The 15141-nt window shown below is 37.7% G+C and overlaps 1 protein-coding gene across 2 annotated transcripts in view; it reads left to right on the top strand.

Moving 5' to 3' along the window:
• Positions 1 to 14883, top strand: part of CMTM4 (CKLF like MARVEL transmembrane domain containing 4) — a 39966-nt gene extending 25083 nt beyond the window's left edge. The window contains exons 3-4 of one of the 2 annotated variants that reach the window (XM_055726428.1): positions 6102 to 6200; positions 7130 to 14883. In XM_055726428.1, the coding sequence (XP_055582403.1) occupies positions 6102 to 6200; positions 7130 to 7303 (273 nt within the window). In that variant the 3' untranslated portion in view covers positions 7304 to 14883. The other variant, XM_055726430.1, reaches the window with a different exon arrangement.
• Positions 14884 to 15141: the final 258 nt, after the last annotated feature.

The following is a 15141-nucleotide window of genomic DNA, read 5'->3' on the forward strand; positions in this document are numbered from 1 at the left end:
ATGAAACTGGGATTGTAGAAGCATTTGTTCAGGAATGTGTTTTGTCATTTACAGTGGAGTTCCTACATCTAACAGGGCTTGCATTCCAACTCAAAAATAGTTAGAAGTAAATAAAATCATATGAATCTTCATTTTAAGGCCACTTCATTTCTTTAAAGTCATAGCTTGTCCCTGACCTTTCAGAGAGCTGACCAAGGTTTTTGAAAGTTGCTTCTGTTAATTCAGATTTTTTTTACATACTTTGCTTGAGATGCTGGAAATAGAAATGATTTCTAGCAGGTGCCAGACACCTGGGACCAAATGGTAGTGCTGAAATGGAGCACCTGCAAATGAATGCTGGAGACCTTTGGAGGCTGCTGAGTGTACCCATGGGGACCTTCAGCCTTGCGCAGGGGCCAGGCAGCATAGCCCCACGCTGTGAGATGGGCACTAAGGTATCTCTGCACAGTGTGAATCCAGCCCTCTGGGTCACTAGCGTGTTTCTGAAACCGGTGGTCACTGACTATTTTGCCAGGGGGAGGTGATGCTTAGGTGAATCTAGTGTTTGAATAAAGGTTTCTGTACCTATGAAAGCCTAAGCAAATGAGAAAAAACGAGATGGGGATTAGTGCCCATGCAGCTAAATTTGGTTCATTCTACCTAGGGCTTATTTTTGCTTGAGAAACCGTGTTTCCATTTTTAATTGTGGTGCAAAATACTCATGCAATGTTTAATAATGCGATTATGGAGTAAAATTATGGGAGTTTAACTAGAGGTACTTGGTTTAGAGGACTGACTGGTATGTCTGTGAAATTCAAATCGATAGTTTCATATGGAAACAAGAAAAAGTTCCTAAACCTTTCAAGTAAAGAGGTAGTAGTTGGTGGAGAAATTAGGGCTATTTTAAAAAAAAGACACCAAAACACCAACACCAACAACAACAAAAAAAACCCACAAAAAAACCCAAACAACCACCACACTCCTCCTCTCTTCTCCTGCCAACTGAAAAACGAACACCAAAACCCAAACAGAGCTAAAATGAAATTTTACTTTCGACTCTCTCTTTTGTGGAAAATAACCTGGAGAGCAGCAGGCCACTAACTTCTGTCACCTGTTGTGACAAAGTCAAGCTTTTGGAATGTGCAGGCGTCTTTTCCATATTACATTCATTTAGCTGCTTTAAAGTCCATGTAAATGTAAGCTTTTGGATTTCAGAAAGCAAATGGCAAAAGCAACCACCAGTTTAAGTACCATATTTTTGTTTATACAAATTACAATTGCAGTATGGCCTTGTCTCCCTTGTAAATCGTACCTGGTCACTTGTGCAGTCTCTTACTTTGCCGCAAAACACAGGGTAAAAAGGCAGATCATGTGTTTTGATTGAATGTCTTAAAAAGTTTGCATGCGTGAAGTCATGGAGAGCAGTGGATATTACTGATGCGTCTGAGCATCAGAGCCAGCTCCTGGTAACGTACCAAACTGGAAGACTGAACAGAAGCTTTCAAAGCTGATGTGCCTTGCAGCTTTCAGGAGTTTCTTAGTGGGAGTTTTCAGGTCTCTTAACAGACCTCTCATTCATAGCACCTATTCAGCTTTTCCATCCTCATTAATCCAGGAACTGTACCTACCCATACCATTAAAAACGAAAGACCCTAGGATGCTGTCCTTTATTTTCTAGAGTTTCCCACCTTTACAGCAGAATCAGCAGAACAAAAGCCTCATCCTCTTTTAGTATAATATGTGGTATTGGCATAAACCCATCTTCATCCACAAGGTAAGATGCGTCCTGCCTTACGCCCCTTCGGACAGATGGGTGGTGATGGCAGGAGCAAATATATGTCCCTGGATACTCTCCTTTGGACTAATAGTATTTTTTTGCTAACAGTAACCAGCAAGTGACTGGAAGTCAGTCTTTCATTTTAAATAATTTTGGAAAGAGAAAGGGAGCAGCAGCAGTCTAGAGTGGATTTGATTCAGCTCATGGATTTTGTTCTGTTATGGATGGCAGCTTTGTACAGTATTTTATGGCACAGCATACTGTCTCATGAGGTTGCTGTAATTTCAGCAGAAATTCTTCTATCTGTGTGATGTGGTTTTTACTTTGTCTATAAATATAATAGCAAGAACTTCAGCTATATCATGGCCAGATTTGAAATGGCTCATCTTTTTTCAATTAGTTTATTTTTTATTGTCACGATTATTCATTTCTCTTACGTGGAAGAAAGCTACATTATTTTAGGGAGTGTCCTTCTTGAGTTCTTGCTGTAGTTCATTTTCTTTTGTTTCTGCTCTGACTTTGTCCAAAACCACTGTATTTTTTCTTTTCTTATCTTTCTGCTCTAAGTAGTAAGTACCAATTTTTGGATTAAAACCGTCCACCGATATTTGCATCTGTGATGTTACCATTATATGTGTATGAATGTTGTTGTTGTGTCATTGCTCCTTAAGCTCCAAACAGTCTGATCCATGGATATGAAAGATTGTGTTAGTGGTAGCTTTTTAAGAAACCAGCCTTACTGTATGAATGTGAATCAATTATTAGTTGCATTTAAAAGTTTTGACTTAACCAGGGAAAATGGAATTGTGGAAATGAGTAAGTGGGAGCCTCAAGGTTGAATTAAAGATTTGAATTGGTGGATTCTTTGCAGGGACAAACTTGATTTTCTTTGTAAAGAGTACAATGAAATAAAATGCCATTGATGATGACTAAGTTTCTAATGTACTCACATCTATGGTTTCCTGGAATAATCATGACAGAGGCACCAGCAGTCTAATTTCAGTGTATATATATATGTTTTGCAGTATCTCAAATTTCTTTCAAGCAGCCTTCAAGTCAATTTGTAGTGTGGGGACAGATGATAATGTGTGTCATGCTGTGGATAGGTCTAGCGGTCTTGCTTATACTGTTCTCCTTTGGCAAGATGATAAAACTGACAGATTCAAAAAGTCAGCAGGTCAGTAGGATTAATTAATAAGCACATCTGACCCCATAAATCATAGAGCATTATGTGTCGTCCACTTAGTCTTTAAGTATGGTACTAAGGAAGTACAAAATGGGTGTCTGAAAAAATATGACCTGGATTATAAGAAGTGAAAAGGTGGAGTATTAAGCACATCTTTGGTTGGCTGTTCTGATGGTTGGTTCCCTTACAATTAAAACTTACTTCATTTTGAATATGACTTTTGTCTGAACTTTGCATCTATTGATTTTGTTAAGCTATTAATTTTGTTGTGCTTTTCTATGTTAAACTTTTAAAACAACTAGTATTTTTTGATTACTTGAACACTGGAGTCTTCATGTACACAGCTCAATGTCTTTAATATTCAAAGCAGTTTAGGTTCTTTGCTTCATACTGTGAGAAATTTTCTCCTCCTTTCAAATAACTTTTGTGGCTCTTCTCTGTACCCTGTCCAATTTTTCAACATACTTTTAAAAATGTGGATACCGGAACAGGATGCGGCATTCCAGTGTCCCCTGCGAAGGTAAGATTACCACCTTACACCTATCGTGTGCATATGTCCAGAGGAATGTATAAGTGGGTTTGCTCCCTTTTTTTGCCATGGCATCACATCTTGAGATGCTTACCCCCTGTAATTGCCAAGTTCTTCTGGGTTATTTCTTCTAGAATTTTGTCTCCATTCTGCAAGGCCTTCCTGCAGCTGACAAATGTACTCTGGTCGTAAAATACACAACTTGACCTTGGGTTGAACTAATTTTTTAAAAAGTTATTCAGGAGCATAGCTGCTCTCTCCTCTGTATTTAGTTCCAGCATTCTTGGTGACATACGTACGTTTACTATAGAGGCCTGATGAATGTGTCGAATACTGTTGTCTGGTATCTGTTGTCTTGTATTTAGAGACACTTCCCCTCTAGTGAGAAAAGGTTTGTGCCCATGAGAACTGCAGCTCTTGTTTGCAGTCGCAGAAGACAGTTAGAGCTGTTAAATGTAGAGTTGGAGAGGATACCTGGAGAAATTAGGAAATGCCATTTTTTTTCTAGTATCTTCATTTTTGTCTTTATCTCTGCAAAGCAAGAAGTTATATAATAAAAACTGGAATAACTATTTAATAACATTGCAATTTTGTTTAATGCTGTAAGTACCAGATAACATCTGTCTCGGTAAGCTTGAACAGAGATGAAAAGTATCTCTATAATTACATACTGGCAGGTGAAAAGATGGTAGGAGTTTGAGACCCATGGTTTGCTTTTGTTTCCTTATTATTTGGTAAGACAATTTGGGTCTTACTGGGCTGGTGAAATCAACATGTGGGTGGAAATGGCAATGAACAATGGAAGCCTCTCATTCCTTGGGAAAGTCCCCCTTTTAGAGGAGGACCAGGCCACAGTGGTACATCATACAGTTTATCCCCGGGTACGTTTAATTTTGATAACCAGCTGTTGCTGAGTCAGTACCCTCAAAATAGATAGTTTTCCCTTGAATAACACAGTGCCAGAAACCGTCGGTTTTTACAGTTACTTTCTAAAGCATTCTCCAGTCATGGCTAGAAAAACAGATGTTTTGGGGGTGGCTGGATGACAATGGTCTTTTCAAAGTCTTTGTGCTGTGTGGCTGGAACATTGTCATGGGTTTCATACCCAGGGAATAAGTTCAGATTTGTATCTTCAGTTTTCTTACCCAGGGAATAAGTTTAGATTTGTATCTTCATTTTTTTAAGCATAACTTCTTACAGCACTTCAAAAGATGCACTTTGGGGAAAAATAAAATAAATTAAAAAAGTCTATTTGTAGTAAGTGGAGGAGTAGGAACAGGAAGCGAGCCTGGCTCGCATGTGAAAGAACAGAGTCAAGTAGAACGAATTTGTCCTTGAATTCTAATTTAAGAGTGGTGATGGGATATTTTTTAATGGTGAAAGTTGGCATGTTCAGTGTAGTTTTGTTGTATTTCTTTTTTTCTTTAACTCAAAACTGTAAGTTGCACAACAAACTTGTATATGGGTTTTCTTTCCATCCCTTTTGTCTGTGATGGTAATTCACCTCACTGTTTTCATGTTCCTTTAGGATATTTGTTCTGAACTGCCATTCCCTGATTCTTCCACACCCTTTCTTGCTCCCTGACTTCACCTATTCATTTAGTTATCATGACAGTCTGTTATTTCCTACATATGTATATTGCACTGTACATACACTACAGAGATGTATCACATGTAAAGAAAAATGGTAAAAGATGCTATGAGTGACATGGTGAACAGCTAGTCCCTAATGAATCTAGCATTTTGTTTCTTTCGTTATTTTCATGTTCCAATTCCTAAATTTTTTTCTCGAGTCAGATCAGATAGTCTTGTATTGACATAGTTATTCTTGCGCTATTAACTGCTGTTCAGAATTCTTCTTTATGTTCCATTGATACGTTAATGACCCTGCTTTTATGTAAGGCATTGCAGCATAATCTTGTGAACACTGTGACGTATACAGTGTATATATGTAACTAAATTGCATGTTGCCTGTCATTTTTCTGTGCTTGGAGCAAAGCAAGAGTTTCCCCTGAACGTAGGTGCCCTTGGGGTATTGCTGTGCATATGTTCTAAAATGTCTGCTTGAAACGTCAATTTTATGCAATAAATATGTAAATACCTGTGTATTCTCACAGTATGAGCAGCTGTTGTTTGTAGAAATAGCATATAATATGCAGTTTTCTATAATGAAGGCCTAAACATTCATGATGGTTTGTTTTTTTTTTTTTTGACAAGTTCTTTATCTGGGCAGTGCATGGACCACTGTCGCGATGTGAAAGATACTGAGGGGTTCCTGGTGTGCTGAAGTTGGATATTCAGGTTACTTCAGCTGAAGCAGAACAGCTTTACTCATTGTTCATGCTGATAGTACTTTTCTAATAACCCTAGCAGAAATTGAGGTAGTGCATCCAGAATCTGCACTGGTGCTTTCTATGTATGTGCTATTTGACTTCAGTTCACAGACTAATGTGCACACATGGCTGTGTTTCCTGTGTAATAATCCTTGCCTTCTTTTGTATCAGTGACAAACTGCATAGAAAGTGGGGAAAGAGTGCTGTAGTTCTTGTTTTAACCCTCTTCTGTTATTGCTTATAATACAAGCAAGCAAAGAATCATTGTTTAGTAATGCTAATGAATTTATTTTTTAGGATCTGGTCAACACTGGACTCAGCACTTTCTTCTTTTTCATTGCCTCTGTAGTACTTGCTGCTTTAAACCATAAAACTGGAGCAGAAATTGCTGCTGTGGTAAGAATTTGAACTTCTTTTATATATGGTTCTTCTGTTGAAACTAAAAATAACTTTTCCCTTGTGTTCATTGAATACTCCTGTTGCTTTTGCCATTGCAATTTACTTCTAATTTTACAGCTGGCTGTAAGCTAATTCTGATTTTAAAAGTATTGATGTCCTCTGAGTTGTTTGTCTTAAGGCTTGAGGCAAGAACAAACAGAAAAACGACTTGCAGAGAACCCTTTTAACAGTTGAACGTGCCTTGCCTCTTTATAGCTAGCTCAGACGGTACTGCTCTATATTGCAAGCCTACGGAAAAGATAGAGCCAAAAATTCACAAGAAATTGGAACTGCTTACACATAATTTGCTGAATTCTTCTTGCTCACTATAGATCAATTTTGTTCTGTGGAGTATAGTAGTACTTCAAGATTTAAAATCTAGAACAGTAAGTTCAAGCAAATAAATTTTGTGCTTGAGTTGGCAAACTTTTTTTCTTTTTCTCTTTCAAACCTGGGTATTGAAAAGCACACAACAGTTCTGCAGAAGTATATAGGAAGAACTGCAGATCAGCTCCTTCTCCAGGCTGATGGTCTGGACTGGTCGTCTGTTCTCTTGTCATGTGTTCACTGTTATGTGCGCCCTGAGGAATGAACTGTTGGATGAAGAGCTGTATTCTTCTTTACAAGAGGTTCTTCCATTGAAGTTGCATTGCAGGATTTAGTTGTCATGTTTGTAGACAGGGAACTTTGTTTTCTGGGATTGTTGCTCTTACTTGCTTTTGCAGATTCTCTAGTTCATTGAAGAAGAAAAACATCAATTTTACAGGCCAGAATGACTTGTCAGTGCAAATAAAGTAGAAAACTAAGCTTCTGAGGAATTTGTTGTGAAACTACTATTGTTCTTGTTTTCAAAAATTGTCTTTGACAATTCTTTCTACTTTTCGTAGATATTTGGTTTCTTGGCAATGGCAGTGTATGCTGTGAACACGTATTTAGCTATTAAAAAGTGGCGAATGAACAGCAGACAGCAAAATAGTCGGCAGACCAGTGATTACATACGTGCTCGGACAGAATCCAGAGAAGTAGATCATCGCCCTGAGATTCAGCGTCTGGATGCATGAAAGCGACATTCCAATGGGACTGCAAAGGGAAAAGAAGTAGTGCTTGACTCCCTCATGGAATAAAGGGTTTTTTCATTATTTAAGGAAGAAGAGATCAGATGGTGGCAAAGAATGCCCAGCCCTGCATATGTGCAGAGATACATTGAGTCAGAAGCTGTTGTCATGAAGGCAGTAAATGTTGGTCATTCAAAAGCAAGATCAGTTTAAGATGCTTGCATATATATATACATATATTATATAGGTTATATAATATATATATATGTTTTTGAAGTATGTTACTGTTTTGGATTAACTGCACGGTACTTTCCATCCCTCTCCATCCATATGTGTGTTCCTGCCACTGTTTCTTCGTCTGTTGTAAACACTAAGACCCAGCACTACATTAATTGGTTAATACAGGAAAGAAATCCACCCAAAGTAAATAGAATACGTGTGAGAAGGAAGTGAGACACAAATAGCAATAACTTTAGCCATGTATTACATCCAACGAACTCTGTATCCAACCTGCTCTAGGTGAACCTTCTTTAGCAGGGTGTGGGGCTAGGTGATCGCCAGGGGTCCCTTCTAACCCCCACCGTGCCGTGATCCTGTGATCTACATGCAGCCTTGGCAGTGCCGCTCAGTTCTCATCTGCAAGATCTCCTGCAGTTTCACTGTTGGTGCACTTACATAAATGAAATGGACAACCATTTCACATTTTTTGTTTGGTGGGTTGGTTACTCTATGGGTTACTTGGAAGTTGGCGAGATCTGAACCTGTGCAGAATGGTGGCCATAGTGCATCAAGTGCGAGTATGAGGTTTTCTGCTAATGTTGGGATACGTTCTATTTTTTTCATTTCAAAATGGGAAATAAATACACATGGGAGGCAGGGTGGAGAAAAGGGGGCTGAGTGGCACAATAGAGAAAGAAGGGGTTGTCATCCAGTATACTTGCATTCAAGTCATGGCTTTCATTTTTTTCCAGGTTCAGCCTTTCTGAGAAGCATAGGGTAAGCAAGAACTAGCAAAAAATTATGATACACTTTGTAAAGTGTTTCTAGATTAATGCAAGATAAATACTTTCCTTTTTTAGATGACTGGTTGTTTTTTCTAAAACTAAAACTGTTGTTAGTAGCTAAAACTGGTTGGGGTTTTTGTTCGTTTTAAAATTCTTTTAACTGGGTGTTTCTGCAATTTTTTCCCCTAATATTTCTTGGAAAAATGAGTTTAGATAATTGGAGGATAATATAGGTGTATTGATTTGTTTAGAAATAGTTTTACCTAACTCAGATTTTCTTACTTCATTGAATCTAGTGGTGAGAAGGCTATTTTCTCCACTCAAAACTCAAATTCTGTAGTAATCACGTAGACAATATCATAATATTATTAGGAAGATTTCTCTTGATATTTTTCTGGTCGTCTTATTAGTATTTTTATGTAATCCATTATTTGGCATATGCATGTCTGTGTGTTACATGAAAATGTGTGTGGGAGGTCTCTTGAGCTGAATTCCTTTCTGGTGTAAGTCGATAGAATCTTTGAAATCAGTGGACCTGTATGTCATGTATGCCTGAATTTCTCACATTTGACTTGAACACTTTTTGCATGGTGTTCTTGTGTAGCTGTACTCCGAAGTGGATGAGTGCAGTTAAGTGGAGTCTTAAGAACAAACAGCAATATGTTGGAGATGGGTCATTTTTAAACATGAAAAAGTGGTTATACCACACAGAAGATCAATAGAAGTGCCTGGGCTTTTTTAATACCAGGAGAAACTGGGATAGTGACAGCTGTGAGCCTAATGCTGCAATGTTCTAATCAAGCAACAGAGAATTATTTTGATGTGTGGAAAAAAAGAAGTGACAAAATGGATGTCTTTTTTAATTTTCAGTTTACTAATATCTGCAGTGCATTTCATCTTAGTGGCTAAGGTGGAGATTAAAATTCGGAAGGAGTTAGTAATGAGGTTAAAGAAAACTTGCATTTTCTTAATGAGTAATGGTTTACCAGTTACTACAGTGACATTTCATTGTGCTTCTTTGAATGTTAATGCCAAGGGAACACCTGTTAAAAAACCCAAAAAGATCAAACCATGTAAGCCAGCCTCTAGTGTTGGGTTTAGAACATTTTACTGAAGTGGTGTCTCACCAAGATTACTCTGTGTTTCATGAAAAGTAAAGGACAGTTCCATGCTCAGTGTGGTATGAAATAATTAAGTTTGTTATTGACAGTGCAGTTATTACAGCCCTGCTGTTTTTCAGCAGTGCCTAGTATTGGCATAGTTTGCAAGGAGAGTTTGTAGATATTGTCAATTATTAAAAGAACCTTTTAAAAAGTAGCCAAGCATACCTAAACTGTCATTAAAGCAGTTTGTATAAAGATTGTAAAAACCTTAAACCATCAAAACCAAACAACAAAAAACCTCAAAATCAAAACACAAAAAAGAAACCCCCCAAAACCAACCCCCACCAACCCCCACCCCCAAATATAGAATATTGTCCTCCAGAAGAGCCATGCTTTTGGAGTGGAATCCTCTGAAATCAAGAAACAGAAGTTAGGCGATGCATAGCAAAGCTTTCTTTTCATTAGGAGTGTATCCTGTGTGCTGGTTAACGACAAGGGCTGCGGTGGTGTGTACCTATGTAAGAGGATGCACCATTCCTCGCCTGTGCTCCCTGTGCTGATTCTGTTCAGAGCTGTGGGAGGTCTCATGCATCTGTAAGTTTATGAATTTGGTATCTTTCAAATCCTTATACCTTCCCTCACCTAAAAAAAAAAAAAAAAAAAAAGATAACTTCACTGAGCGTTTTCTGGAGATCATGAAAAGCTTCTGTCACCTTTTAGCTGGAATGGCACATGTAGAGCGATGCAGTTATACTTCCAGTACAGTGTAATACTTCATCGTGTTGCTTAGCAAACCTGAATGACCTTGTGCAGTTTTACATGTGAAGTGAGTTTTCTTGAGCTGAGAACAGTATGCCGTTATTTATTACTTACATCATGACATAAGCTTAGCACAACTTTCAGGGTGTAATTCAGAGAGAATATTAATTTAAATACTATGTGATACACTTTGTAAAACAAAACCATGTAAATTTGTAATTTCCTTATTTTGGGGACCAAAGATTATTTTAGTATTGTACAGTATATACTTTCTAAAAGTCTAAGTTAAGCATTTATTACTGTGCACATAACAGACGTTATTTACTATTTGGATTATAAAGAAGGAAAATAAAGTAGCTGTGAGACAACTAAATTTGAAACATTAAGATTGCATGACATACAGGGTTGATTCCCCCACCCCCTCAGACTTAATTTTACATGGTTATATTAAAGAGGTGGTAATATTTTAAGACAGTTATCCAGACTACAGTCATTATAAAACAAACAAACAACAAACTCCGAAGGAAGAAGATAGAGTAGAAAGTTTAAATTCTTTTTCAAACATGCTTAGAAAAGTGACATTAATTGCTTCTCCCGGCCAGTTAATCTTGCTTGTAATTGCTAAGCATATAGTGATAACTTCTCTTAGTCCTTGAGTGCTGTCTAGCTCTATAAAGGGACTCAAACCCCACTATAACTAAAACTAAATCAAATCTAAACACTGATTTAGATTAAATTAAATTAGAACCTTGGAGGAATGAGGTGCTTGAATCTGTAATGGTTCCGATTAGTCCTCTTTTGTCAAACTAAGCCCTGGGATGCGCAGTGTCTGTGTGTTTCTGCATGTAGAAACGATGGTAAATTTTGCAACTTATGCACAGACATCAGAAGATTAAATGTAAGATATGATTGGAGCAACAGCATAATATTGTTGTGTAGTGTTATATGAAGATTCTCCTCTTAATGCTATGTATGTTCAGCATTGTCAGCCTTAGTTCAAGTTTGTCATACATTCCTGTAATGGTGTGCAAACTGCCTACAAATAGGAGTTTCTAAAACCATAATTAAGAACTGATTTGACACGTTGATTGCTTCTTACTCTCCACTTGATCCTTTCATTTTGTATATTCATGCCTCATCTATCTTACGTTTTAATATTTGATTTTTTTAAGCCTTCTTTATTGATCTCTATAGTTTCTGCTCCAGTGTAAGGAAGGTAAGAATACGGCCCTTTGCTTAACTATGATACTCTTCCCTTTGCTCTTCCCTTTGTTGATAGCTTTTGATGTTTGGGCTAGATGTGCCAGGGGAAACGTTATTCTTTCTGCTCGGACTTTGGAAACTGGCTGGTATACAGCATGTGTGTCTGTGTAAGCTTTCCAGTAGGAGCCGCATGCGCAGAGGTTGAGAGGGTTAGAAATCCATCTGCCTCTGCCTTTTCTGAGACAAGGTACTGACTCTACAGATATTTGATGCCTATATTCCAGTCTGTGTTACTCATGATGAGCTTTGTATTCAGAAGCATTGCATCAGCAGCGAGCTTTGCCTTGCAAGCAGCTTCTTATTTTTTGCTTAAAGATGTCTCTTACATGTCAATTCAATAATATCAGGAATGTGGGATGCTTCTTCGTAGGTTTTGTGATATACGTTTCACTGTGCATCTCCTGATACCATCTCCAATGGTTTTATCTGTTTCTATTTCATTGTTGATTCTAGAAAGACGAGGGGAGAACTGGGGAAAGTTTCCAGTCTTCCCTAAGATAATCTTACTTTACTCCCCACCCCCCTCGTGAATTCCTGTGCACAGTATGATGGTTGCCCCTTCCTGATGCGGCAGGCTGCACGGTTCTAAAAATGCTGTGAAACACAGCAGCAGAATTGATGTGCTACAAGATGCATGTGAACTGTTAAGACTGAATTGACCACTAGTTTTCCATGAATTTTAAGGTCCCTAAACAAATCCGGTATTTGGCACCTTTGTGCTGTTTTGGGGATGTTGTGGGCACAGCAAATGCTTGTGTTAATACGTGTTTTATTAATGCGGCTCCCTCCCACCCCCCCCCTCCTTAATTCTTGTTCTCTGTCTGTTACTTTCTTGTCCCATGACAACTTTGTCAACATTCCTACTTGTTCTCTTTCATAAGGAACACCCCCCCCACCCCACCCCCCCCCCCGAACTCAAAATTAGAAATAAGTTTTCAGGGCATAATTAAAAAAACCGAACAAACAACCCCTCCCCAACTTAACAGCCATTCAAATAGTGTAGCAAATAATATCCTCTCTCCTCCTCAGATAAGATACTCAATAGCTTTGTACGTGAAAATTGGAGCATAAAGAACAGGTCTTGCACTGAAAGTTCTGGAGCCAAATATCTTCAGCATTATTTAGGATAAATAAAAAGGCACAATCCTATCATGAATTTGAGATGTGATAAAGGGTGAGAAGGAGAGAGAAACCCACACTTTATGCTTAACAATCCAGTGCTTTCAAAATACGTGAACGTTAATAATGCCCAACCACAGAAGGAAAGATGGCTTCTGGACTTTATAGAGAAGGGAAGAGAGACACCTGGAATCGGAACTAATTTCTCTGTTCCAAACTCGGGGGCTGTGCTAGCTCTGTAGTACAGCTGGAGAGCTTCTGTGCTGATGTTGTTAATGATGTATCTTAAAAGCTGAGGTGTGGTAGTTGGCGCAGAGACCTGCGGGACGTAGGTCCTTGCGTCACAAGGGGCTCTGCATCTAGAAAAAAGGATAGTTTCAGACCAATTTTTGCTCAGCCTCTCTGAAATGAGCTGTCATGTGGCATTTCTGAAAATTGGGTACTTGGGTCTTGTTTATAGCATAAAATAATGGATTGTTTGGAGGGCCAACAAAGCTCAAAAAGACTGTGCAGATAGGTATGTCGCGTGTATGAATTTTCATGGCAACAAAAGTAAGAATTTAAAAATGATGCTGAAATGGGTACAAACCCCAGCAGAATGTTTAAAAATAGGTTGTAGAAATATTATGCCATATTCCTCTCTTTATTTTAACAGAGGGAGTAGGTGAAAAATGAATTTCTACAGATATTCAGGAAAACTCTGAATGCCCCTGAAGAGTTTTTCCTGGTATATTGTTTTCCTTGTTAGCCACTTGGCCACCTGGATAGATCTGTTTGACAGAGTCAGAGTGGTGCTGTCCAACCTGAAAGGGTTCCTTTGTTGTTTTGGTCTTATTTTTGCATTGTCTTTTTAAAATCTGTCTATAATTTAACCATTTGTATTCTAAAAATAATCTTTAAAAAATCTGCTTACACTGTGATTTATGATAACCTTTAATTTAGTGTATACAACACAATCTAATTTTCTTTTGGGATATGCAGCTTTCAAAAGTGTCTTATATGCCCAGAAATGTAAGTTGTCTATTTATCATGAGAATGTGATTAAAGTTACCTATCCAGAATCCCAGTGCAACTTCCAGATGCGCTGGATGGATGAGTTAGTGAAATTGCCTTTTAATCTCTATGGGTTAATAAATATTTTTTTATAACTAGCCGCAGATATTCCTTTTTAAATTATACTTGGCAAACAGAAGATATTTAATTTTATATACAATATACATAGTTACCTTGATTGACATATTTATAACATAGAGCTTTGTGTTTACTATGAAGGTTTTATCTGTATACCATGGACTTCATGGGTAAAATTTTAAGAAGCCAGTTAGCATATATGGAAGGATATGAAACGTATCTCCATGAATTCAGGATGAGGACATAGGAACATTTTAAAAAGCAATAGCCAGATTGTATTAACAGAGTATCTGGGGTTTTTCTTATTTTTTGATTGGGGCTGGTCCCTACAGCTATTTTAATAACATCTGGATGTGAGTAACAGAACGAAATAGACCATCTGCCTCTTCTGACTGTCACAGACTATTGTCTAGAATATGAGAAATTTCAGGGTATTGTATTTGTTTTGCTTTGGACAAATGTCTCAATAGACATATTTAATTAAAACCTTCATGTGTTTGAAAGAAAATACCCTCTCTTAAGTAGGCTGATTTACCACTTTTGGTAACCTTTTAATCCCAAAAGTACTATTGTCTAAATGTTTTCAGTAATGTTTCATTTATCCTGATGTCTCCAGGTTAAAGTAGTTCTGGCTAGCACCCTTTTATTACAACAATTGCTACCTTCATTTTTCTACTGTTTATACTTCAATCTTGAATGTTTACCCGTTTCTACTTGTTGGATATTGTGGAGGGAGAGTGTATCTTAGCACTACAGTTTATCCAGCTTTAACTCATACATCACAGTTCTGGAGTAAGAAGATATTTTGATTTATATATTGTGGCCAATCTAGTGCATTTTAAAATGATTTCTATACTTAAGACACAACATTTATGACATAATATAACGAATGACTTAGCTAATCATTGTATCTGTCTAGGCTTACTCTCTTCTGTGTTAGTGTCATTTTGTAACTATTTGTATATGTTGAAGTTTGTAAGGGTTCAGGAACCCACAATAAAATAGTAAAGTATGTATTTATTTCTCATTGTAATGTTCAATTTTGATTTGAAAGTTGACGCTTTGTATGTCTTTTCACGGAATTGTAAACAAATACCGAAAAACTGCTTCACCTAGGGTGCCTTCCATGTATGGTATAAACACTTGTCAGTCACAAAAATAGAGATGTAAATTTATTAAACCAGTAAACACTATTTTTGTAACGTGAGTCGCTAATGCATCTCTGGCTTCATCGTGCTTTGTTTCCACTAATAGCAGATTTATGGCTACTGTAGTCATTGACTCCCCTTTGTGCACTAAGCAGTAGATCTGATCGCATGGTGAATCAAAAGATTGTGTCGCTTTTGCTCTGCCTTCAGCCGCTACCTGAAAGATGGAGAGAAAGCACGTTGCTGGTGTGAGCCAAAGGTACACCAAATTTCTTTACTTCAGACTTGAGCAAAGAGATGTTCAATGTGGGATATCT

The sequence above is a fragment of the Falco cherrug genome, chromosome 14 (assembly GCF_023634085.1).
Source record: "Falco cherrug isolate bFalChe1 chromosome 14, bFalChe1.pri, whole genome shotgun sequence".
NCBI classification, from domain to species: domain Eukaryota; kingdom Metazoa; phylum Chordata; class Aves; order Falconiformes; family Falconidae; genus Falco; species Falco cherrug.